This window comes from Ambystoma mexicanum, chromosome 5p, assembly GCF_040938575.1.
Source record: "Ambystoma mexicanum isolate Mex_15411 chromosome 5p, UKY_AmexF1_1, whole genome shotgun sequence".
Lineage (NCBI taxonomy): Eukaryota > Metazoa > Chordata > Amphibia > Caudata > Ambystomatidae > Ambystoma > Ambystoma mexicanum.
Window position 1 is genome coordinate 395,411,974 of NC_090930.1, and position 23,711 is coordinate 395,435,684.

At 46.9% G+C, this 23,711-nt stretch overlaps 1 protein-coding gene and 1 long non-coding RNA gene across 2 annotated transcripts in view; one reads left to right on the forward strand and one right to left on the reverse strand.

Annotated features, from left to right (window-relative positions):
* Positions 1-208: 208 nt before the first annotated feature.
* ZIC3 (Zic family member 3) lies at positions 209-4,572 on the reverse strand. Its single transcript, XM_069612782.1, has 3 exons — positions 3,356-4,572; positions 1,621-1,784; positions 209-1,141 (listed from the first exon to the last, which is right to left on the reverse strand). Exons 1-3 carry the CDS (start codon positions 4,368-4,370, stop codon positions 941-943), a joined length of 1,380 nt encoding a protein of 459 aa, XP_069468883.1. The 5' UTR covers positions 4,371-4,572; the 3' UTR covers positions 209-940.
* An 877-nt stretch (positions 4,573-5,449) lies between these two features.
* Positions 5,450-23,711, forward strand: part of LOC138480961 (uncharacterized) — a 58,085-nt gene continuing 39,823 nt past the window's right edge. Inside the window, exon 1 of the long non-coding RNA XR_011274171.1 lies at positions 5,450-6,089. This is a non-coding gene — a long non-coding RNA (uncharacterized lncRNA). The remainder of the gene's footprint in view (positions 6,090-23,711) is intronic.

Below are 23,711 nucleotides of genomic sequence, written 5' to 3' on the forward strand. Positions count from 1 at the left end.
GGATATACCGGATGATAACGGTGATAGAAATGTGTTTCGATATATTTTTTTTAAAGTGTTCTTTAAAAAAAAGTGCACTTGTGTCTGGTAAAGGATCCACTCAAAATCTGAGCTGTGTTATTTGGCCTGTCTGTGTTGTCGGTGTCACCACGTGTTTAAGTGCGGCGGAGAGGGGGTTTCAAAAGAAGAAGACGAGGCCAGCCATGGGTTAGGGTTCCTTTCGTCCAAAACAATAAACTTTTAATGCTAAAGCAGTTATAACCAAAAGCTGTACAGAGGTTTGTTAGAAAACAAATTTTTATCCATAAATATTGTTCAGTTCCCGGCACTTGTATCAATAATTAAATTACAAACGATAAATATGGCATCATGGATATGTATTTACAAAAAAAGTTATTACAAAAAGGCAACTGTATACTAAACGGCCACGATCTGTGTAGTAACAACACCCCCCTCCCCCCGCCCTGTAGAAACGCCGAACAACCGCCTGGAGCTGATTGGACGGGGGTGGGGGGCATACATTCACACGTGTGATGCTCTGAAAGAGGTTCAAGACATGACAGGACTTTGGCACGGTTTAAGACTGGGAGAGCTCCACGACCACCACCACTAAGGCGAAGAGAATTTCGGTCATTTAAACACACCACCTAAAAGCCGTTCTTAACTTATTTTGCGAAACGGGACAACAATGTTATAATGAAGGGGTGGGGGGATACCGCCAATGCCAAAACGTGTTTTCTAATCCTGAGTAAAAGGGCCCGTGACTGTCCGAGCCTGGGTCTCACCACCAAAGACCTCTCTGTAGAAGTGGACGCTACCGAGATGTAGCCCTGTGGGGTTTCTTCAGTAAAAAAAAATCCATCCGTCCCAGCGAATCTCGCCTTTAAAAGTTCATTTGGTCCAGTCCATAGATAAGTCTGTGAGAGGCATGTCCTTGTCCTCAGACATACCACTCGTTAAAATTGGGCGGAAGCAGTCCCGGGTTGTGGCTCAGGCTGGCGGCGCCGCTGCTCTGGTGCGCGGAACTGGCGGGCGCCTTCGCGGACTCCTCGCTGTTCGCGGACACCAGGGCGGGAGGGGTGGAAGATTCATAGCCCGAGCTTGCGGCGGGAGACGAATCGGACCCTTGGGATTCGTGCACCTGAAAGTAAACCAAACACAACACGTTATATTCCCGCATGTTCACGTAAGCAGCTTAATTGATTACGTACGGCAAAATAAATCACACACACGGCGCTTGGGAGGCTTTGCGCGAGGCTAGAAGGAGCCTGCGCGGGGGATGGTGTGTGTAAGTGTACACACGGCACACGCGTCCCCGTAGGCGCGGAGATATTTAAGAGACAGTTCCCAGTGTGCCTTATTTATCAATGCATGTGTGCCATCCACGCGTTATAGCCACAGCGACCCACCATACTTGCACTACCCAGTATTATAAATGACACAACCCGCCGGCACATATAATCAATCACGTGATGTGCCTTCATGTACCCGCGTTCAATGGGCAGCATACATTAACCAGACATTATCGAACAGCACACTGCACATCACCCTCTGCTATGCGCAGGGACTGAACTTCGGGGCTGCCCGGCAGAGGAGGGGGCGTCCTGGCGCGGTCATTACCTTCATGTGCTTCCTAAGAGAGCTGGGGTGCGTGTACGACTTGTCGCACACCTTGCAGATGTAGGGCTTGTCCGACGTGTGCACGTGCATGTGCTTCTTTCTGTCGCTGCTGTTCGCGAACCGCCGGTCGCAGCCTTCGAACTCGCACTTAAAGGGCTTCTCACCTGCGAAAGGAGGAAAGGACATCTTTTGAGTACCACGGGCACTCCTGATAGAATATTCACAGCCACTCAAACGCTCTGCGATGCCCCATCACCCCACCCATTTCCATTACAACAGAACTCCTCGGAGAGGTAACGGGGAAAGGCCCAGACAATGGGGCGATTCTTAAATTCTAGTCACACCCACTCTGCACTTGTATCGCTCTTTAACGCGCGCCTTTAACATGAAGCCGCTCCGCTAAATGGAGAGTTAATCGCAAGCGCCCGGACCTCCGCTCTCGGGGGTGGAGGGGGGCGGGGCGGTGTGCACTTTATTCACGCTGCCAATACAGTTTTTAAGATCGCAGAATGTGGTCTTGTGCAAAAAATGTTTTAAACTCGTACACCCACTTGTAAAGAAATGGGAGAAACGCAGAATTGCAAATAAAATGACTTCGACAAAAGTATAGCTGAATTAATTAGGAGACGTGCCAGTCAAGTCTCAATAGGAACGGAAGTAACCGAAAATTAGATTTAATTACCATGTGTATAGTTCGCTTAACGAAATGTATGCAGAGGGCTAAGTCGTTTGCGAGCAATCGACACTCACTCGGAGGATTGAAATGCGCCTATAAACAGGGAAATGCGCCCGGGGCCCGATAACCTAGGCGTATTTATCCATCACCATAGATTCATATATTGTACATTTAACATAACATAGTGTCTGGAAAGACTTTAACCGGGAAACCAGCTTTCCCACCACGCCACTTGAAAATGCAGTTCCCACACCATGCACAGAGACACGCAGAACATACATTATACAAACGCGCCCACGTTTGCACTATAGCCCCCCCCCTCTTCTTATGTTCCCAAAGGTTTACTGTTGCAAATACGAAACCACACACACCCCAAATGTCGGCCCAGACACAGTCAAAAACAAAGGCGCCTGATCTCCACACGTCCATGTAACAGAGATTTGAACACACAGGGCCGACACCATGCCACAACAACAAGCTGACGGCGTTGGCTGGCATTTTCATTAATGTTAGAGCTGCATACAAAACATGGAGGCTACAGCACACATGGCTGACGGATTCTCCCATGACGGGGCCGAGGAAAACGTGTTCTAAATGCCAGCGTTTGGTTTTCATTGGAAGTGAGGACTGCACACAGTCTACGCATACACCACCGTTCTGGGAGAGCCGCGCGCCGCAATTTGTTATGAGACACCAGTAGCTTAAGGCGCTCCCAACAGCTCTGTGGGGCCTCTCTCCTAAAAGTTATCCAGGACCCAGTAAGAGGCGAAGAGAGAAATGCCCACAGCGTGGATCCGGAGATCACCCCTCAAATACTAGCCCCCCCCCCGTCTCTGAGGCCCAGGAAGGATTCCCTGAAGCAACTGATGAATACATTCTGACCACACGCGGACCTCGTAGGACCGTTGAAGTGCCTTTTTTTATCCCATAAGAATACATGCTCAGGGCCGCAGGAACCCCACGCTTCCCCGTGTAACGGTCCCCCCAGCACACGCCGCAGCGACGCAGCGTACCCCCAGTGCCATGCTTGCGTGCCAGCGCCAGCCTCGAGGCCCTTACCAGTGTGAGTCCGTTTGTGGATCTTGAGGTTCTCGGAGCGGGCAAAGATCTTGCCGCAGCCGGGGAACGGGCAGGGGAAGGGCTTCTCGCCCGTGTGCACCCGGATGTGGTTGACCAGCTTGTACTTGGCCTTGAAGGACTTGCCGGCCCGCGGGCACTCCTCCCAGTAGCAGATGTGGTTGTTCTGCTCGGGGCCCCCGACGTGCTCCATGGTCATGTGCGTGACCAGCTCGTGCATGCTGCCGAAGGTCCGCTCGCACGCCTTCTTGGGCCGCTGCTGCTCCTCCATCCACTTGCAGGACAGCTCCTGCTTGATGGGCTGCCGCATGTACCGGAAGAAGGCGCCGGGCCCGTGGTGGTGGTGGTGGTGCGCGGCCATGTTCATGCCCATGTTCATGTGGTTGTAGTTGTGGAACTGGGCGGCGTACGGGTCCGCCCTGGGGCTGGGCACGGCTCGGTACGGGTCCGCCCGTCCGAACAGGTCCCCGGCTCGCAGCCCCAAGTGCATCTGGCCGTGCCCCGCGGAGGATGCGGCCAGGCCGCTGCCGGGGCTCTGCTCGTGAAGCCCGGCCGGGAACAACAAGTGGCCTGGGGGCTCCACCATGCCCGCCGCCGGCCCGTGGGGGTGGTGATGAGAGCCGGCGAAGAGCCCGTGGTGCTGCGGGGCGGCCCCCTCGGCGGCCCGGCTGCGGAAGAGAAAGTCCCGCGGGGAGTTATAGGCGGCAGCTCCGCCACCACCCCCGTAGGCGGAGGGCGAGGCGGACACCTGCGGGCCCGTGTGGTGGTGGTGGTGGTGGTGCCCCAGCGCGTAGCCCGCCGCGGCTTGCGGGGTGAAGGCGGAGCTCTGCCCCGGGGACAGCTCGTGGTGGCCCGGGCTCAGCTTGAAGGAGGCATCTCCGAAGGGGTGCAGTCCACCCATGCCCGGGTGCTCAGCCGAGCGCTCGTGGTGCCGCGGGGCCCCGAAGCCCCCAAGACCGCCGGGAAACTGAGCCCCCCCGTCTAGCAGCATCGCCATGGAGTAGTTGAGGCAAGTTGCGTGCCAATCCCGGGCGGGGAATCCGGGAGCAGCGGGAGATGTGCCCCCCCGCAGACCAGGCACAAACAATCCGCGGTGCCGGGGGTCTGGCAATAGGAGGGACTCTAGTGAGAGGGGAGCAAGTGCAGCCTCCGCTCCGACGGGATCAGGTCCAGGCAGGCTCTGCTAGAGTCAATCACTCACTCCCCTCACATAAACCAGCTCCGGGGGCGGCCCGCCGCCGGCCAATAGCGAGGCGCGGAAGGGCCGCCTCACGTGACACCTCCCGCAGACACCTATTTGCCCCCACAACTCTTGATTGACAGGCGCCGGCGCTCAAAATGGCCGTCTCGCTCTGCAGGCCCTCCTCTGATTGGTGGCCGAGCTTACCCCCTGGCAGGTAGGGTTAAAGGGTGTTGAAAAGGGGGGCGGGCGGGAAGGGTCCCAAATATTTTTGTTTACTGAAAATCCGTTCCATAGCTGTTCCTCAGTCACATTTGGCTTTTTGCTGGCTGTTTGAAACGGTCTTACTGGCTCAGTGCATATTCCGCTGCAAATGCGCTACTAAAATCCTTAAAAATAAAACCGCAGTTCTCTCATTATCTGATTTATTCTAAGACCTTATTGTTGGACTGAGGCGAAAATCAAACCGAATGAATATATCAGCATTCCCCATGTGACATTTACTTCTGGTTTGTGGAAATGCCCCCGAAATGCGGAGTATTAGTTGTTTTCGGGTACAACACCGACGACGAGAAAGAATGCAATGTTTTTTTTTCCCCGCGATAGCGATGAGAATTTCGGATTCCAGCTGCCAGTGAAAGTACAGCCGGCGTTTATTACGGCCCGCACAACTCCGACGCGATTCATTATTATTTAGTGAAGGGGCGTGTTTGGGCGTTATGCAACGTTATTTATTTATTTGCAACATGAACGTGTTTTTGTCACGATATTGCTTTGTTGACGAAAATAAGCCAAATAAACACAGCTCATTGTTTTATTACGCAATTTGCGCATACAGATATTTTTTTCATTAAAGGTGCCATCTCATTTGCTTTCAGGGCCAGTGTACAACGCAGCATTTGTGAAAAAAAATAGCCGCACACGATGTATGCAGTGAAAAAAAAACAAGACACAACTGCCAAGGCGGCGTGAACCTAATTATGAAATCGTAAAACCGCCTAGTCCCTCGCTGAATTGGAAACTCAAAGTGAAATGTAATCCTGACGTTTTATTTCCGAAAAAAAAACGAGAGACCCCCCCTTCTAAATCACTGAACGAGGCGCTCCATAAATCCAATCTTGTCCCCTTCTGGAAAGACATTTCCAAAGAACGCTGGGGAGCAAGGGTGGGAAGAAAAGGCGAGAAGAAAGGTGGTTGTGATTGTAATACCCCGAGACCTGCTTCAGCCCCCAAAAGTCTGCCCACTGGGAGCTACTTTTCACAGGGTCGCCGCCTGCTCTCCGCAGGAAACCCCAAATCTGGTCAAGTTCAGAGACGAGGCATGGCGGAGCTGCCCGCTCTCAAGCCGCGCTTTATAACTCGGCTCCTTTCAGAGGGTCTCCAATCAGCCGCGCGGCAAAGACCCCGGATTCTTTATTTCCCACTTTTTGCCCAAATCGACCTCTGCGAAAATCCCTTCACCGGTAACACAACCTGACACGAGCACCCCGGAAAAACCACGAGCCGCGCTCCTACGAGCCCCAACTCACATGCAAGGTAAGTCTGCTGCTTTTTTTCGAGGAATGTTTATGCATCTTTTCCAGAGTGTGTGTTGCTCCTTATGCACACGTTTTAGACAACCGAGGAACTGTATGTTTGAAACACCCGAGGAGGGCTCGACCCTGCGGTTGGGTGTCTGCCTTTTGAGCGAGAAAGGATGGCGATGTTTTGACCCTCTTTGAATTCCCCTGAATCTGCCTGGCGATGGGCCCTGCTCCCGCGGGCGGGCAGCGAGTGAAGCCGAGCTTTGAAGTGCCCCCGCCGAATGCAGGACTCTGCAGGCACCCTCCTCGTCTGGTGGGGTGCGCGGGGGAGGGGGCTGGGGCTCCAGTGGAAAGCCTCCGAGGTTTACGTCGACTTTCACGGACAGCGGCAAAGTTTACCTAACTTCCCCTCTTCCCATCTGGGTTTATTGGCCCATAACACTGATGTCCTACTAAGTTGCTGCTGCGGGCCTGTACCTGGGCTCGGCCTACGTTGGTACACAGGCCGATAATATAATTAATTACCCCGAGCACGTGTTCCGTTGTCTCTGTGACAAAAAGGCATAATTCAATTAAATCATCAAGTGAGAATTGTGTTGTGCGGTGGCCCCGATGCCGCCGACCCCGGGTGAAGCGGGGCGAGTGACCTTTGCTTTGCAGAGGGCGCTGCCGTGGCCGGCCCCTCATTGTCTGCAGCGCTGCTTGCAGTGTAAAACAGCGTTTGGGAAGGCCAATAAAACGCCCGGACTAGACACTGTGCACATAATGGGAGCCTGCCGGCTCCGCGGAACTTTTTTTTTTTTTTTTTTTTGGTTGTGCTCTGGAAGGAGGGGGCGGGTCTGGATAAGTTCCTCCAGATGTGTGAAGTTGTCGGCTGTAAAAATAAACATCTCTTTGAAATGAAAGTGAAGTTCACAGAGTAACCTTGTAGCCAAACGGCGAAACTTTATAGCGCGCCTTTCAACACGTTGCAGCAGCGAGGCAGCCAAACGGTGCCGTTCCCAGGCCGGGGGAGGAAGGCTTTTATTTCCAGCACCACGTTCGTGTGGCTCTTTGGTAGGGATAAGGAGGTGAAGTGTTGGCCTGGGCTCGCTGGGGCCGCAGGGGGGTGCAGCTTTACGCGAGGTGTGCGCCCTGGCGGAAATGAATTTTATCGCAGAGCTTAAGAATCGTTACATGCGTTGATCCGCTGCAGGTTGGAGGCGGCTCGGCCCACAATAAATTACCCGGACAACACGCTAACGAGTTTATGGCGTCTCTCGTGCTTATGGCAGCTAGCTCGAGGGGCTCTTCAGGCAAATGTCCTACTTTTTGTTCCTCTTTTTGGTGGGGGCGCTGTGCGGTTCGCAGTTTTGTGGCCGAATTCTTCCGAATAAAATATTGATGGCTCCATCCCGGTGACTGAGAACGCCATTAAAGCCAACCCCCGAGTCTTGAAATGGTGCCTTTCTTTCGCAAGTGCCCGTCTGATCCGATCCCATTAACGGGCGATGCAATTTTATAGTGTTTAAGCTAGAACAGTGGGGTCCGTATTCCTCGGACCCCCACCTCCTTGATATGCTGATGGCTGTGGGCACGATTCATGGAATATCTGCACGGTTCAAAGGGACTTTGCATTGCTGACACAGACCCCGATTCGTGAAATTGTGCAAAGTGTGTTTTCGCAGTGCAAACTCAGTGCAGGTGCTCATGTTTGCAGTACAAAATGTCTTTCCACTGCAAAAAACACACTTTTCACGGTTCCATGAATCAGGGTTTGTGTCGGCAGTGCAAAGTCGCTTTTCAGCTTTGCAAAGTCACTTTGAATTGTGAAAATATTCCACGAATCGGGCCCTGTGCGCGCATTGTGTATGCGGACACAACTTAGGCTTTGGGCACAGAAGCCTTCATATTTCGTGTAAACGCAGATTTGTTCTGGATTTCAGTTTCCATGTTCGCTTTATTTGAATGTTCAGTTCTGTGTACTCGCTGTCTCGCTCCGAGTACTCATTCTTGTACAAGGGATTTAACCAGTAAACTGTGCGTGTGAGCGTGCGTACCACCACTAGTGGTACCCTGAAGCGCAGGATATGCCCCCCCCCACGAAATGAGTTCCAGTATTGGGTGGTGTACACGGAGGTTTATACAGAAACATGTTAACGTTTGTTGCCTAGAAGGAGGCGGTACACCAGCGTTAACTTCTTATTACGGCCCTCTGCCTGCCTGATACACGCGCGCTCCAGAGTGTCAACACACTGCACCTCCTGCCTGGTATAAAACAAGTAGTTTTAGAACAGTCTTTTTACGGCAGCGTCACATTATCATAGTTAAACACACAATGCCCCGGTTCCACTCCTTTCAGTCTTTTTTCTCTCCTTGTGAGTCCATATTTCGGAATCTCTGGTGTTGCTTTTCTCGTCGAGCGCAGAGTTTCGTTCGGCAAAACTGTCGCATGTTTCCTGGCGCAGCGCAGTCTGTTCGTGCGCATTTTCGGCTGCAACACACAGCTTGCAAGACTTCACGCTGTCTCAGTGCGAAAGTACAGTACATTCCTAGCAGACTCCGCCCCCCACACCCCCGATAATCATAAGCATATTGTGGCGGCGCAGTAATTAAACGCGGAGCTGTAGCGAACGCGACGTTTTCATCGTCGCTGTCAGTCAGGGCCGAGTAAATCACATGCGCACTTGAACTTGGGAGGGACCCCGACGAGTAAACTAGGCCCTGGGAGCCGGCGACGCGGGCGTGGGAGGCGGCATCTCCTGCCAACGAACGGGGCTTTACTGCCGCTCCTGGTGCAAAGGGCCACAGCACAAAAAAGTGGCATCGCCCAAACCACCACCACCCTGCCTGGTTTACAGAGTAGGAGCTCAAGTCGGACACGCATGAATGACCCGGCAAAATTAAGAGGGCCCTCAAAGCGTGTGGCTGTCAAACCTTATTGCCAGCCTTCTTGCGCCGGTACAGGTCCCGTGGCAGAGGACCATAGCGTGCACAACGCGCAGGGATGCACAAAACAGCCTCCACAGACGGCGTGACAAAAGGAAGAGGCGCTGAAGTGATGAAAGCACCAGACAAATAAATAGGCTCCACAAAGCGTGTGTCTGTCAGAGCTTGTTGGCAGACTTCATGTGCCGGTACAGGTCCCGTGGCAGGAGACCGTAGTCTGCATGCGCAAAAGAACCACACACGGGCCGGCATTCCATGGAGACAAGCGCCTTAAGTGGAGCACACGTGAAAGAACCGGCCAATTAAAGGGGCCGCTCAAAGCTTGTGGCTGTCGTATCTTAGTGCCAGGCATCATGAACTGGTAAGTGCCACACTCATGAAAGACCCAGACAAATAAAGAGGGACTTCGCAGCTCGTGGCCGTCAACTCCTAGGTGCCAGGCCTTCTGTGCTGGTGCAGATGCCACGGCCCGAACACGGGATTCCCACAACGCGCCAAAGGCCGGCCTTCTAAGGAGCTAGGGCTTAAAATGAGCAAACCGAAACGAGCTGGTCGAGTCATGGAGGCCCGGCAGCCATGACGGTGTGTGCCTGGTGTCAGGCTGCCTGCCTTGGGACAGGTTGCAGGGCAGGCGCGCAAGCTAAATAAAATGCGTCAGAAGGGTGTTCTTGCAGCCCGCGGAGCGCCAGACTCTATGCCGGCGCTTACTCTTGCGGTACGGGTACAGCGTCTCTAAACACAGTAAACACACGTCCAGCTGGGTATTGCTTACAGGAAACAAATGCAGAGTGGCACACAGTGCTGGTGTACAATGATGACACCCACATCACGAGTTGTGGCAGTGCCACTGAGCACTGGAAACCCAACGCACTTCTCCCAAATGAACTGCGTGTACTTAAAAGCGGGCTGCTTTGGCTGGTCACACTGGCAGAACACACGGTAACTAGCACATGTTAACACACAAGAGGCCTGATTTGCAAAGCGTTGTTCAATGTGATGTCCCCATTGGAAAACGCCTTTGGAAATCCGGCCCAACAAGATGGCGGGTCGGCCGCACAAAGAGCGAGCGGATACGTGCGCATTGAATAGAAATGTGAAATGTTTTGTGAGGAAAGCATTCTTAAAACATCCTGGACCCACCAGCGAATTCCCGAATGCATTGGGGCACGGTCACCAGAGCACATGCCCGGTGTGGTGGGCTCCTCAGCCAGCCTGCGCGTTGCAAGCTCCACCCCACCCCACGAGACAATGACGAGTTGTGAAGAAACACACATTTCACGCGAGTGGTTGAGCACATCTGAAAAGTTACACCATCTTCCAGCACAGGTCAAAAAGCAGACCTGGGAGAGGCTTGAAACGAATTGTACAACAGACGATCTTGGTCGCCACAGTTCCCCAGCCCGAGTGCCCATGCCTGTGCTTCATATGCAGTATGCTTGGATTACACGATGCAGGCGTGCTTTCATGTCAATGCATGTCCTCCAGTTACCCAAACTCAACAGCTCAGATTTGAACTCTTAAATGCCTCGTTCTAAAAAATATTTACTCAGAAACTCAAATATCAGGAAACGTTTATCCTACTGTACATACTGAATAGTGTTTACTTCATGGAATCGCAGCGTACACAGCGGTAAAATGAGCATTCGAACCCTTCGTGCAGTTGGACTGGTCGCTCTCTGTCTCACACACACACACACACACACACACACACCCTCTCACACAAACACTCTCTCTTTCTCTCTATCACACACACACACTTTACTTCTTAGCATAGTAACCGCACACTTAACCGCACGCTCATATTCTGTTTCTAAGGACAGCAAGGAGTGGACATTCCAAAACAGGCCATCTCCTCTCCAGTGTCTAAAAGAAAGGCTGCACGCGCAGAGACATCATTCCCAAAGTCCTGCCTCTTGTTTGCACACTTTTCAGGAGTCGAATTTCCGCTTAGAGCACACATTGGAAGAAAGCGGCTATACTTTGATAGTGCAGTGTCGCTGGCGGTCACCCGTGGAGAAGGTGCAGTTCTGCAGCCGTATTTCCAGGTCGCCTTTCGGCTGGGAATTCCTCGCCCAGTCATCGGAGTTCTTCCGAGGCGGCTCTTCTGGCTGAAAGGGAAAGTTGCGAATATCTCAATCAGTGACGAGTTGACCTGTGACCCAGAGGGTGGTTTTATTGTCCTTCTTCCTTTGCAGGGACGCACAGTTTATTGACCCTTTCTGCGTGACTGCGCCCTGAGGGGCAACCAGAAGCACTGAACTACTTTGAGGCATGCGAGCCTAGCCAGGCAACAGGCGCCATCCACCCGCGCTGAGCCTCCAGAGACCTGGGGAGGCAGAGCATGGCCCTCCCAGATCATGCAAGCACTGCATTTTCATTTTTCTGAATGATTTTTAAAAAAGTATACATATGCAGAGACCTACAAATACAACTATACATAGACAGAACGAACTAGACCTCTGGATAGATGGATGGATGGATAGATAGATAAATAGATGAGATGAAAATAAACATATTCAGGCTGAATGACAGATATATGTATACATAGATATATAGATAGATTTGTTACAGCGAGCGAGATAGGCAGACAGGTGGAATGCCATATAGACAGATGGATACATCAACATATAGATTGACAGACCTCTGTATTTATATGTATACACACACACATTGTAGTGTAGCAGGCGTCACACTATGGTTGAGTATTATTGAGTATTGAGTTCGAACAAATGAATTGCTGAAAACTTTGGACTCATATGGTGGATTTGACTGAAATTTTGCAAACAAAATTGTACTCACAACTACCCAAGACGGGATGTTTTGGAAAAGATCCATTACTAATAAAACAAAGTTATGAGGATAGGAAAAAAAATTGTTTCGGCCTAGCCCCAATTCATTTTCGCAAAAACCAATGAACGAAATTGGACCAAGAATGAAACAACTTGGGCACGACGCGTTGACTCAAATCCAGTAGTTTTAAAAATATTTTAAATATTTGAAGGAGAAAGCGGTGCCTCCTTTTCCCAAAATCATAGGTATATCCCCCGTGGTGCATTGCAGAAGAGAGGCTGGCAGGATTTTCTGAAATGAAAAAGTAGCAATTTTTTCCAAAAATTGTATTGCTAATACATTTTTACTTGCTGGATGAATTTGATGACATTTCTCGAAAAGAAACATTTTATAAAAACCCTGTCTCTCAACTCCCTCCAAACTGCACATTTTGGGAACAATACATTATAAACGGAAAAAGTTATTAAGAAAACAAAACAAAACACCAACTATTTACAGTTTTCAGTCCATTTGTTTTCCCATCGAGAAAAAGAACAGTTTTTGAAAAGCCGTCGCATGAAAAGCGCTTGGCAGATTTGGACCAAATAAGCAACAACTTGGGAACAAAACATTGACTTACATTTCTTGACTGGTTTGGGGTAAATCCATCCAAATGTTTTTTAAATATTGGACCACAAAGGGGTGGCCCCCTGCTCCTTAAAACATTTATATGGGCCTCAGTGTTTTTTTACAGCAGAGAGGCTGAGCGGGCTAATAACGTTCGACTTGCTGGATGAATTTGGTTGACATTTTCCAAACAGTTTATCAAACCCCAACTAAACTTCAGATTTTCATAAGCATTTAATAAGTAAACATAAAAACACTGTTTTCAGCCTAGCAGCATACATTGTCCCAGAGAGAAAAAGTGCAGTTTTTCATTTGGACCAAATAAGAAACAAATTTGGCACAAAGCGTTGACTTAATTTAATTGACTAGTTTGCCGTAAATCCATCCAGTTTTTAAAAAAAATATTCTACAGAGAACGGGGTGCCCTCAGTGTTTTAAAACCTCTATGCCACTTTATATAGCTGGATGGATTTGGATTGAATGTTCTAAACCAAGGGATTGTCAAGCCCCCCACACCCAAATGGAAAGTTTGGGAACAACTCACCGAAAAATGAAAACGTTATTAAGAATGTTGTGAATAGCGTATAGTGGCCAAGGCCGAAATCCGTGTTCACCTAGTGGGCCCAAAAAAATCATATTGGGGGAATATGTAGAGTGGACATGGCCGTGGCTAGTGTTGAGATAGTGTTTTAAAATACACTGTGGGCACAGCCAAAGGGTGTGCACACTGGCCAGGGCCAAATGACGTGACTTGTGGGCCCAAAAGACATGTATAGTGGCCCCAGGTGAAATTCAGAGGATCTGGGATGTCATGACTAGCTTAACTTGGCTTGTTCTCGTTGCAAAGCCCATGATCACATACATATTATAAGAGAAGGAATTCACAATGACATACAAAATGGCATTATGGGGGACATCGATGGGAGCACACTAAGTTAAGTTGGTCATGACTTCCCACATCCGCTGAAAAGCTATTTGCAGGTCAAAAAACATGCAAATGCCATCTGTCTGGAGATGGGGGTGGTGGCTAGATGACCCCAAGGGAAATTTGGGAGTTGGAGAGGGTCTGGGGACTGAGTTTGCAACACCAAGCTTTTCTGTAACCTCGGCTATATCCGCAAATAGCCGACATCTCAAAGCAAACCGCATCACAGAAACAGCCTTTGTTGTGGGGGGAATGGGAGAGGGCACGGGAGGTGAGGAAGCCATCTGAGGACTGGGGGAGCTGGCACAGATGAAGGGGGCACTTGGTGAGAGTCAGCAAGAAAGCATTTTTTCCCTAGCCGTTTTTGCGATATTCACAGCTATAAAAACGACAGATTGACGTGGATAACTGTAGTTCAGACATAAAATAACTACAGATAACCAATGCTATCTGTAGTTCTGTACCCGCAGCTATAGAAAAAAAATAAATACATGTAGTTTACAGCTACAGTGACGGGGTGAAAAATCACTGCCAAAGGTCATGGCCAGTGACACAATAGCTCTCCAGGTTTACCATCCATGCAGTAACCAGGACCGAATCTGCTGAGCTTCAAAGCAAGGTAGCTACCGGTACCCTCAGGCCATGTTGCTGAATAAATGAGTGCAAGTTACAAGACCACTTAGATCAAAATGGCCTGAGGGGGCAGGCCCCTTCCTAGTATTGAAGCTAACAGGGACAGTCCCGGTTACTGCATGGATTGCAAACAGCCCAGATGCTGTGTGTTTTCTTAGTTTTAAATATCTCAGAAGCTTTGCCAACAGAGAGGAGCTTTTCCTGACCAAATCGTGTTTGACTCGTCGGCCTGGTCGCTTGCTGCTTGGCTTATCGATTCTAGTCAGAGACACTCTCTCACTTCAAACACACTGGGACAGCATGAATGTGCGTGCAATTTGACAAGTTATTTGCTAAATGAAGGAAGTTTGGGAAATCATTTGCCAACAGAGAGCTTTTCCTGACCAAATCGTGTTTGACTTGTTGGCCTGGGAGCTCGCTGCCCGGCTTATCGGGTCTAGTCAGATACACTCTCTCACTTCAAAAACCCTGGGACAGCCCAAATGCACATGCAATTTGGTTAGTAATTTGCTAAGTGAAGGACGTTTGGGAGATGCTTTGCCAACAAAGAGGAGCTTTTCCTGACTAAATCATGTTTGACTCGTTGGCCTGGGAGCTTGTTGCTCAGCTTATCGGGTCTATTCAGAGACACTCTCTCACTTCAAAAACCCAATGAAAGTTGGTTCCTAAAGGAATCTTTTTTTGTTGTTTTTCTTTTTGGCAGGAGAAGTTACAACGTAAGGTGGGGAGGGAAATGAGGGAAGAGGCACCAGGCACTAATATGGAGGGGCAGGTGTACAGGGGAAGATGTGGCATGTGTGTTACATCTAAGGTAGTGGGCATTGTTTTTCATGCTCCTAGATTACAGCTTCAAAAGACTTCCAAATTGTTCCCTCCTGCAGAGTGGTGTGTTGCAGTATATACAGAGTACTTTTGTCTTCGAAAGATATGGATCAACAGCCTCTTTAATTGATTGAAAGCTAGCTGGTGGGATTTTGTGTCTCACAGAAGTAGGCTGTGTGGTTACAGTACTGGTTGAGGAAGATGAAGTGCAGGAAGACAGTACACTACTTGCTAAGAAAGGATAATCCTTTCTGAGAGCATTGTGTGGTTGGATTAGGTGTTGCGGCGCATGGAGGTGGTCACGTAGGAGAACTGTCCAGGTAGTCCGCGACTGAGTACAACGTTGCACTCAGTGGATTTCACCTTGGTAGCTTTAGCCTTTGGTACATTCCCAACTGTGCTAAAGTACTGCCACACTCATGATTCTCTCTTGGTGCTAGAGGTAGGCACTTCCTCTACCTCATCTTCTTGGTCCTTTTCATTGTCTTTGGAATTACTGCACTTTTTTGTTGTGTAGGTCTGCTGGTGGTGGTGGCTCTTGGGAAGGAGGGATTGAAAAAGCTGAGGCATTTTTTAAGATAAATAGCAGTTTTGCTAATATTCGTCCGTATGTGCTCTGTACTAGATTGTTAATGTATAATGAGTAGGAATAGATGTAGGAGCAGTCCAAGGGGAACATTTTGAGCTCGAAAGTTCCTAGATCAGTAGAAAATGCAGTTCTGAACTTGCCATGAAGCACGGACTCGATTGCAAGGTGCAGATGCGTTTGTGAATGGGTTATCATGCCGTGCATGATGGCATGGTCACATGACACTGTCCGGAAGGTCCGTGAACATCGACGAACACAAAAAGAGTGAAAAAAGTTGCAAAAAGTGTATAGAAGTTTTAAAAATTATGCTTGAAGGTGGGAAATGGTAGAGGTTTAAGGTGAAGCATTGTAAACTGGACAAAAATGTTGCCATATTGGGGTAAGCATGATATTAGTAAGTTGTAGGAAATTAGCATGCACTGGTAAAAACCCTGAAATTCACTGAAAAAACTTTGTTAAAGGGACATTATAGTTAAGTTGCACTAATAAAAACCTATGAAATTCACTGGAAAAACATTGTTAAAGGGACATTATGGTTACAAATAAGACTGAAAAACCTCAGAAATCCGCCATTTGTGGTAAGCTAAGCCACCATACCTCGTGTCACCACCGTGCACTGCTAAGACTAACACCCAGGATATCAATGATTACATCACAAATGTCATTGATGAGATAACTGATGACATCACATATGAAATTAATGTTGATGAAACGTCCCTACAAGGGGCTGTGCTTATAATGTTGGTAAGAAGATGTCAAGGGTGATCGGGAGACCTATCATGAACTACTTAATCTATTAAAGAATGTACTCATCTAAACAAAACATTATATTAGAGTGCTGTTGTTAATACAGGAACCTAATTTACATGCACATACACAATGGCTGTCGCATGCACCATAGAAGTACAATATTTATAATCTTGTAATTTTGGATAGTAAAATGATCATATGATCAGAGTTTTGAGTAATGTTAAACATGTAATAACTAGCTAACAATTCAAGACTTACTACACACTTGTGCAAGTACAAACAATACATATGAAGACACACAATGCATACAAATCAGAGGCACATACAGGGAAACTAAAGAAAGGAAGAAAGAAACAGCATCACCAGAAAATGTTAATAACATTTTATTTTCATGTATACAAATAAATTGTGTGTTTGAGGCCTGCTTATTGCCCCATGTATGTGTGCCATGAGCTGAGACCAAACCCTAAGGAAAGTACTTTAAGACAACTTTATGACATATATAGCACCTTTTGAATTTTAATATTCTGAATGTCAGTGAACAAAACCGCCTGGTCTAAATATGTCAGTGAACAAAAACAAGTGGCCCAAATATGTGATGTCATCAGTGATGTCATCAATGACATTTGTGATGTCATTGTTGATGTCCTGGGTGTTAATCCTAGCAGTGCACAGTGGTGGTGCCAGTTATGGTTGCTTAGCTTACCATAACTGGTACATTTCTGAGGTTTTTCAGTTTTATCTGTAACCATAACGTTCCTTTCACAAAGTTTTTTCATTGAATTTCCTAGGTTTTTATTAGTGCAATTAAACTATAACGTCCCTTTACCAAAGCTTTTTCAGTGAATATAACTGCATTTTTATCTTGCTGGCATGAATTGTATTGGGAGCACAGTATTTTTACGAAACTATGGAGTTTTGAAATAAGTTTAAACAATTTTTAAAAGCTTTCTGACGTTTGGCTTTTCTACTAGAACTATCACGGGAGTGCTGCTCACACTGATGGTGTTCGAGGTTCGAGCACCGTCCAGCATTGGACATTGGGTATATATATATATATATATATATATATATATATATATATATATATATATATATCCACAAAACTCCGCACCGACTTTCCGGTGCAGTCCTGAGCTGCACTCACGGAGTAGAATACCACTGTAGAGTCACGCACAGACGTGCTTCTCAAATCTTACCAAATTTAAATATCTTCTTTATTACAAAATAGTTAAAAAAGATTTTCCGTGTGGACACTTCCAGCTCTCGCCCAGCCAAAAGGAAAGTCTCACGACGATAACGCGTTTCGCTACTGCTCGTAGCTTGGTCACATGATTTCCTCTAACAAACAATTCCCCTTTTAAACCGTTTCCCACCGTTTTCTTTTGCTCTGAATGGTAATGGCAATTAAAATGGGACTGGGACCACTTTTGCAATGCTCCTGCTTTCTGTCTGCATGCCGCCCGCCATTACAGAGTGGTTTCCTTGTTGACCATAGTTAATGCCATGAGTGATTTAACAACCACCATGGCTTTCAAATAGACATAGGCATATACACACTGGGCTCCCTTTCGTGTAATATATATATGAAGAGGGGAAGGGTGAGCTCTATAACTGAACACTCCTGTGCTGAGCTAGGTATTTAGTTTGTTGGTTGTAATGGTTCTGTGCAATGTCACAGATGGGAAGAGGTGGACCCAACACCTCTGATAAGGGAATAGTGGAAAGGTCCTGGTTACCTTGCAAAAAGAAGCTTTTTTTGTTGAATCTTATAAATAAAAGATTTTCACGCTGGATGCCGTGTTTCAAAGTGTATTTCTTTATTGCACGTAGTGTAGACACATTGGGCCTCATTACGAGGTAGGAGGTAGCCACGGTGCTATTAACACCATGGCTACCCCCTTACCGCATTCTGGGTCCGGGTTCCCGAAATAGGGACTTACCGGGTCATTGCAACCTTGAAGGACCCGGTAAGTTCCCATTCCGGGAACCATTCCCAATCCCATTCGAGCCCCCATAGAGCTCAACGGGAATGGAGAAGGAGCTAATAACGGTACCGCAATTTGCGGTACCGTTATTAGCTCTGAAGTCCCTTAACGGGTCCCATCCATAACACCTGGTAAACCAGGCGTTAAGGAAGGGGCTTGCTAAGGGACCTTGGAATAGGGTGGTAAGGGATTACAGGCACCGGTGTCCTTTCCGGTGCTGGTAATCCCTTACCACCTACCTGGTAATGAGGCCCATAGTCTAAAAGGTGGTCAGCCGACACGTGTTTAGACTCTGCAGGGTCCTTCTTAAGGTAGGTTAGATATAGACGCTGAAGGGTTTGTTGCCCCAGATTGTTCAATAGGTGCCATATGGCGAGTTTGGTCAGGGTCGGGTCTGATTATGATTCATGGCTGCTTTAGCCGTTCCGGACTTGACTTACAAAAGCATTTTACAATGGCTCAATCTAATTGAAAAACACTTTGCTATCAGGCTGAGAGAGAGTGACAAAGATAGAGAGCAAGAGAGAATTAACTATATTGGCAATTAACTAGCTATATAGATAGATCAATAGATATGTAGAAAAATAGGTGGGGCCTGATTTACAAAAGTCGTTTTCAATGGAACACTCCGTTGAAAAACACTTTGTAAATCAGACCCCCAGACAGCTACATAGACAGAATAATCGGACAATTTCCCAGTGTCATGGGTCCATCCGCCTCTTCCTGCCTCACCTCCAGTTTTGTATTATCTATAATTTAAGGAAACTTTAGTTCACAAGCGCGTTCATTCCTTGCATAAAACACTGCTGCGTGTGTGGAAACGCATACAATTCCGGAACATTTAACGGAATGACTCTATAGAGAATTGGCGTCGTTTCAAAGGCAGGAATGCGGGTTCCGCTTGTGATGTAACATGTTGCTGTTACCATGATGCTCGCCTGCATTATCTTTAATGAAATCGTACTCCTCTTTTCGGGTGGATAAAAGCAGTACACCCACCACTGCACGTGTTTCCACTTACACCCACTGTCAGACCAAATTCATTTATTTTCGGGTCAGCAATACAAATAAAACATCTCTGAATTTTGTCTTTACAGTTTACACAGAGGAGTTTGTTGCAAAATAAAGACTGGATGACCATATTTTATGGCTACATGTGAAATCTTATGTACCCATGCACCTTTCGGTAAACATGACCCCAGTGCTGAGGCCTTGACTTTCGGTTTCTGCTTATAATTGGTGACACCACCAAATGGGCAAATAGGGATTTAAGCACTCAGTGACTCAACCCATCATCATTTTGAGCTCTGTATAATGCATTAGGTAAAATAATACCTAACAGTACACCATTTGGAAGCTAGATGTATTTGCCAACCAGCACTATGTACAATGTTACTATTGTTATTATAACCTGTATTTAAATGAGAAAAAATAAATGTGCAAGTACTCACCAAGCTAAGAAGCCAGACATTCCAGTTCAGCACTTTTGATACCGGTCGTTTCGGCGTGGCAGCTCGGTCACAGGTCCCTTTTAGGCAGACTCTGTTTTTTGCAGGCAATGCCCAGTGAGATTAACTTACGTGCCAAGAATCACACACTTTGGTAAAAATACACATCTCAGATCCTTTGACACAAACATCCAGTTTCTAGTTATGCATTGTGTTAAGAAAGTTTGAATAGCCATATAAAATGAGATGTGCTTTTTTGTGTATCAAACTAGTACTTTATTTATTTTATTCGCATTTTTAAAGCGCTCACAAAGCCAGGGGGCCTCGAGGCGCTGTTACAGGAATATGTCTCTTACTTGCGTATTCATAACACGCGTAATAGCCAGAGGTTTCTAAGTGCGACCCGGGGATTGAACCTGTGTTGCTTCATGTTGCCTTGTTTCCAAGGCGAGCACGTTGACGCTGAGCTATCCTCTCAGGACGTATATATGTATTTATTATATATTATGTATTATATATTAGCATATATTTATGTATTTATGTATTTATTGTGCATTTTTTGGGCGCTTATCCAACAAGTAAATTGTTTTTCAAAGTGTCCACATGGCAGCAGGAAGGGTACATGGGATTGAAAAACAATATATACCGTGGAGGATACAGGCAAACCTACTATGCCTAGTGAGTATTCAGGGAGTGCAAGTGCACAGAGAGAAGAGGGGAAGAGGGGGTTGGGGTAAGTGCTGTAAACTATCATAGCTGTAAACTAAGCTTTAGAAGGGAGTTTTATTGTTGCTCGCTTGCTTTGCCTAATGAGGAATTAGGTAGGTAACTGGAGCTGTTTGCGAGTTTTCAGTCGAAAATGTTCCATCACAACTTCAATTCCTTAAAACTTTACATATTAGAATAGGTACTGCTAATAACAAAGAAACAGCTTAACAAAGTAATTTCCCAGGCTTTTCAAATCAATTCCTGCTCCATCAAGTAAAAGTTGAAGCACACTTAGCGGAACAGTTGTCCACGCTTGTTGTGCTGAGAGCACCTTAACTGCATGTTTGTCTCGCCTTTTGTTCTGCAAGGTGGGCCCTGAAGGTGACATTATGGGCACTGCAGGTGGTGGAGGGAGGCGGAGGGACATGGTGCTGCTTTCCCCAGCAAAGGATGTAGAAGCTGAGTCCCTCCAGTTGTGATAAAGTAAAACGAAAAGCTTTAATTATCACCTCACCACATAGTTGAGTACCAGTACTCTCTTTCAGGCGTTGAGAAGTGTAGGCACCCAAATGCTCAAAAATAAGAAGTACAGGTACTGAGGGCCAGGTAGGAGCAGCCCATTTAAAGCACTGATTATAATGATCACACTGCTGTGCACGCAGAGCAGTGGTTTGAAGTGCTTCCTATATTATGAATATAGCTGATGCGCTAGGCATTGATGATCCTACACAGAAGAGGTGGATCAGTGATCATTTTGCATTTGTATAGATTTAATCAAGCACTCAGGGAGACATTTGTTGTTGGACCTTGCCACTTCACATCAATTCCTTAACACTTTATTTCAGTAGAGAAAAAGAAACAGTCCTGCAGGATTTTATGATTACGCATGCCATGACTGGGTCAGCTCCTATATGTCTTCTAGGCCAGTCCTTTGTGTGTTTGCAGACAAAGTTGATATGATCAGATGAGACATTCAGTATGGAGCAGAAATACCGCCCACAGACGCCAATAGGTAACTTTGTGGAATATTTCCTCCTACACCGGCAGTGCCGCGTGATTGTCACAGCTTCGACCCTGGCGCAGGTTCCTCTGTCTGCATAGGTTCATGTTGGATTGCGTCTGTACAATGCACAGGTACCAAGGGAACGCACGACGAGCCACAGACTGACCTTGTAAATAGTTGTACCAAGGACAAGAGCAACATCTGGTAAATAATACCAGGCATTACTTACTGCCTTGATTACTCAGCAGATATTGCCTCTGAGGAGCACCGTATATCATCAATCATAAATGCACAAAAGCTTTGAAATAAGATGTTTTCTTGCAATAGGGCAATTCTTACCATAGTGGCAACTGCACTCGCACCAGTGCCACGTTTCTTTCATACTGCCGAAGCAGCTGAGTTGCACTGCTTGAAACGGTATGATTTTCTACCTCAGGTCCATCATTGCCTGTAGTCTGAGGGAAGTCATTAAATACCAGAATCACTTTGAGTTTTAAAGACAAGGCTAATAGAACAGCAGAATCATTGAGAAAACGTGCCTGTTACAACAACGATTCACCTATAGGTACTTCCTATCTGAGGAAGGCATGGCTGGAGGGTTAGAATAGGTGGCATTTCATGTTTTTTAGTGCTGGTAAATTCTCTCTTTCTGATGTCATTGCCAGAGAGTTGTTCATTATTCAGGTGCCTTGTTGCAGGGAAAGTTGAAATCTTTATTATTATTTTGATTATTAGTAGTAGTTATAGTAATATTGGTAGCAGTAAAATATTGATTAGGCACAGCATTAACCAGAGTAACTGTGTCAATGCATTATAGTTATAAACACATAATGCAATAGACACAAGAGCAATGCCTATATTTAGCTTGAACACCTGGATAGCACACCACTTGGCTATAATGCCTTAATGTGTAGTTTCATGGATGTGGTGGTTTGAGATGTAGTTGTTTTGGGGATTGGCCAGAGCAATGCATAGGTTAAGATTAATTAGAAACCTTCCAGCCATCATCTCTTTTGTTTTGCTTAGTCAATCCGAATGGGATGTGTATGCCCAGACGTAGGTCCAGTGCCTTCTGGGTCTAGAAACCCAAGCTTCTCCCCGCTAATGAGGCACAACAAGGCTGAAACATGTCTGGGGATGCTTGTGGTCTTGTGCAGATGGGATGTAACTAAGCAGTTCGGGCTGGACTACCCCTTTTGGGGTGGGGCCAAGCCTGATTTGCATATGGTCTTTCCCCTTTTGTTATTTATTTATTTATGATATTTTTTACACGCCCAAACCCGGAGATATCACGTAGTCGGTTACAAGGTGTGCTTATCTGGTTACAAGGTTCATGAACTACATACAAAACTTGAGAATGGAAATATATTTACAGCACATGCAATACTTGTCAAAGTACAGGTAAATTATTGTAATACAGTTATTTACAATAGATAACAACTACATTGGTAGGCTTTGAAACTCATCGTGGCAAGTGAAATGGCTAATGGTTACAATTTGTTAAAGAGCCAAGTCTAGATGAGTTTCTTAAAACGTTGGTGAGAGGGCTAATTTGTAATATGCATGGGAAGGGAATTCCAGATCTTGGGTGCAGCGACTGGGAAGCTGGCACCTCCAACCCTAGAACTCTTGAATCTTGGCACAAATAGTTGAGTACTCAAACCTCATCTGGGAGATCTACATGCAATTTTTTGGGAGACACATTTATTTGAGGCAGGCGGGTGCCTCATTAGTGATACATTTGTGTGTGATGATCAGTATGTTGTAAAGGATTCTGCTTGCATGGGTGGCCAGTGCACTCCTCTCCCAATATGGGAGATATGGCCATTTCCTCTGAGACCTACTGCTGCTCGTAGGGTTTTGTTTTGTAGAAGTTGCAGTTTGGCTAGGTTGGTGCTTGTAGATGCTAGTAAGAGGATTTTACAATAGTCAAGTTTGGAGAGTATGAGGGCTCGGGCTAAGGTAACACAGTTTTGTGTGGTGAGAAATTTGTGGCTGAGTGCGATGAGTTTGGCCGTGTAGGCTTTTGCAGATGAGAGGGCACTGATATGTTTGGTCATGGTAAGGTTGGTATCTAGATAAACTCCCAGTGTTTTGACCTGTTTGAGAACTGGGCTGGGAGTTCCATCAATGGTGATGATGAGTAATCGGGGTAGAGGGTTTTTAGTCGGGATGGGGGACCACAATGAGAATCTCAGTTTTTTCTCAATGTTTAGACAAAGGCTATTTACGGCCAACCAATTTTGAACAATGGCATAGATCTTGTTGATGTTTGTGGTGTCTAGGTCATGGTTACCAGTAATAGGGATCAGTATTTGTGTGTCATCTATGAAGTTGGTTTACCTACCACCCATGGTGTCAAGAGCAGCAAACATGAGTTTAGTATATGCGTTGTAGAGGGTGGGTGAAAGGCAGGAACCTTGGGGTACCCCGAGGGCTACTGGG

What these genes read in the sequence shown, in the direction of transcription:
- ZIC3 (XM_069612782.1), bottom strand. Translation starts at nt 4,370, where the DNA reads ATGGCGATGCTGCTAGACGGGGGGGCTCAGTTTCCCGGCGGTCTTGGG. An exon ending in CCACAAACGGACTCACACTG is followed by an intron (nt 1,785 to 3,355) that starts GTAAGGGCCTCG and finishes CTCCTTTCGCAG; the next exon opens with GTGAGAAGCCCTTTAAGTGC. An exon ending in CTCTTAGGAAGCACATGAAG is followed by an intron (nt 1,142 to 1,620) that starts GTAATGACCGCG and finishes GTTTACTTTCAG; the next exon opens with GTGCACGAATCCCAAGGGTC.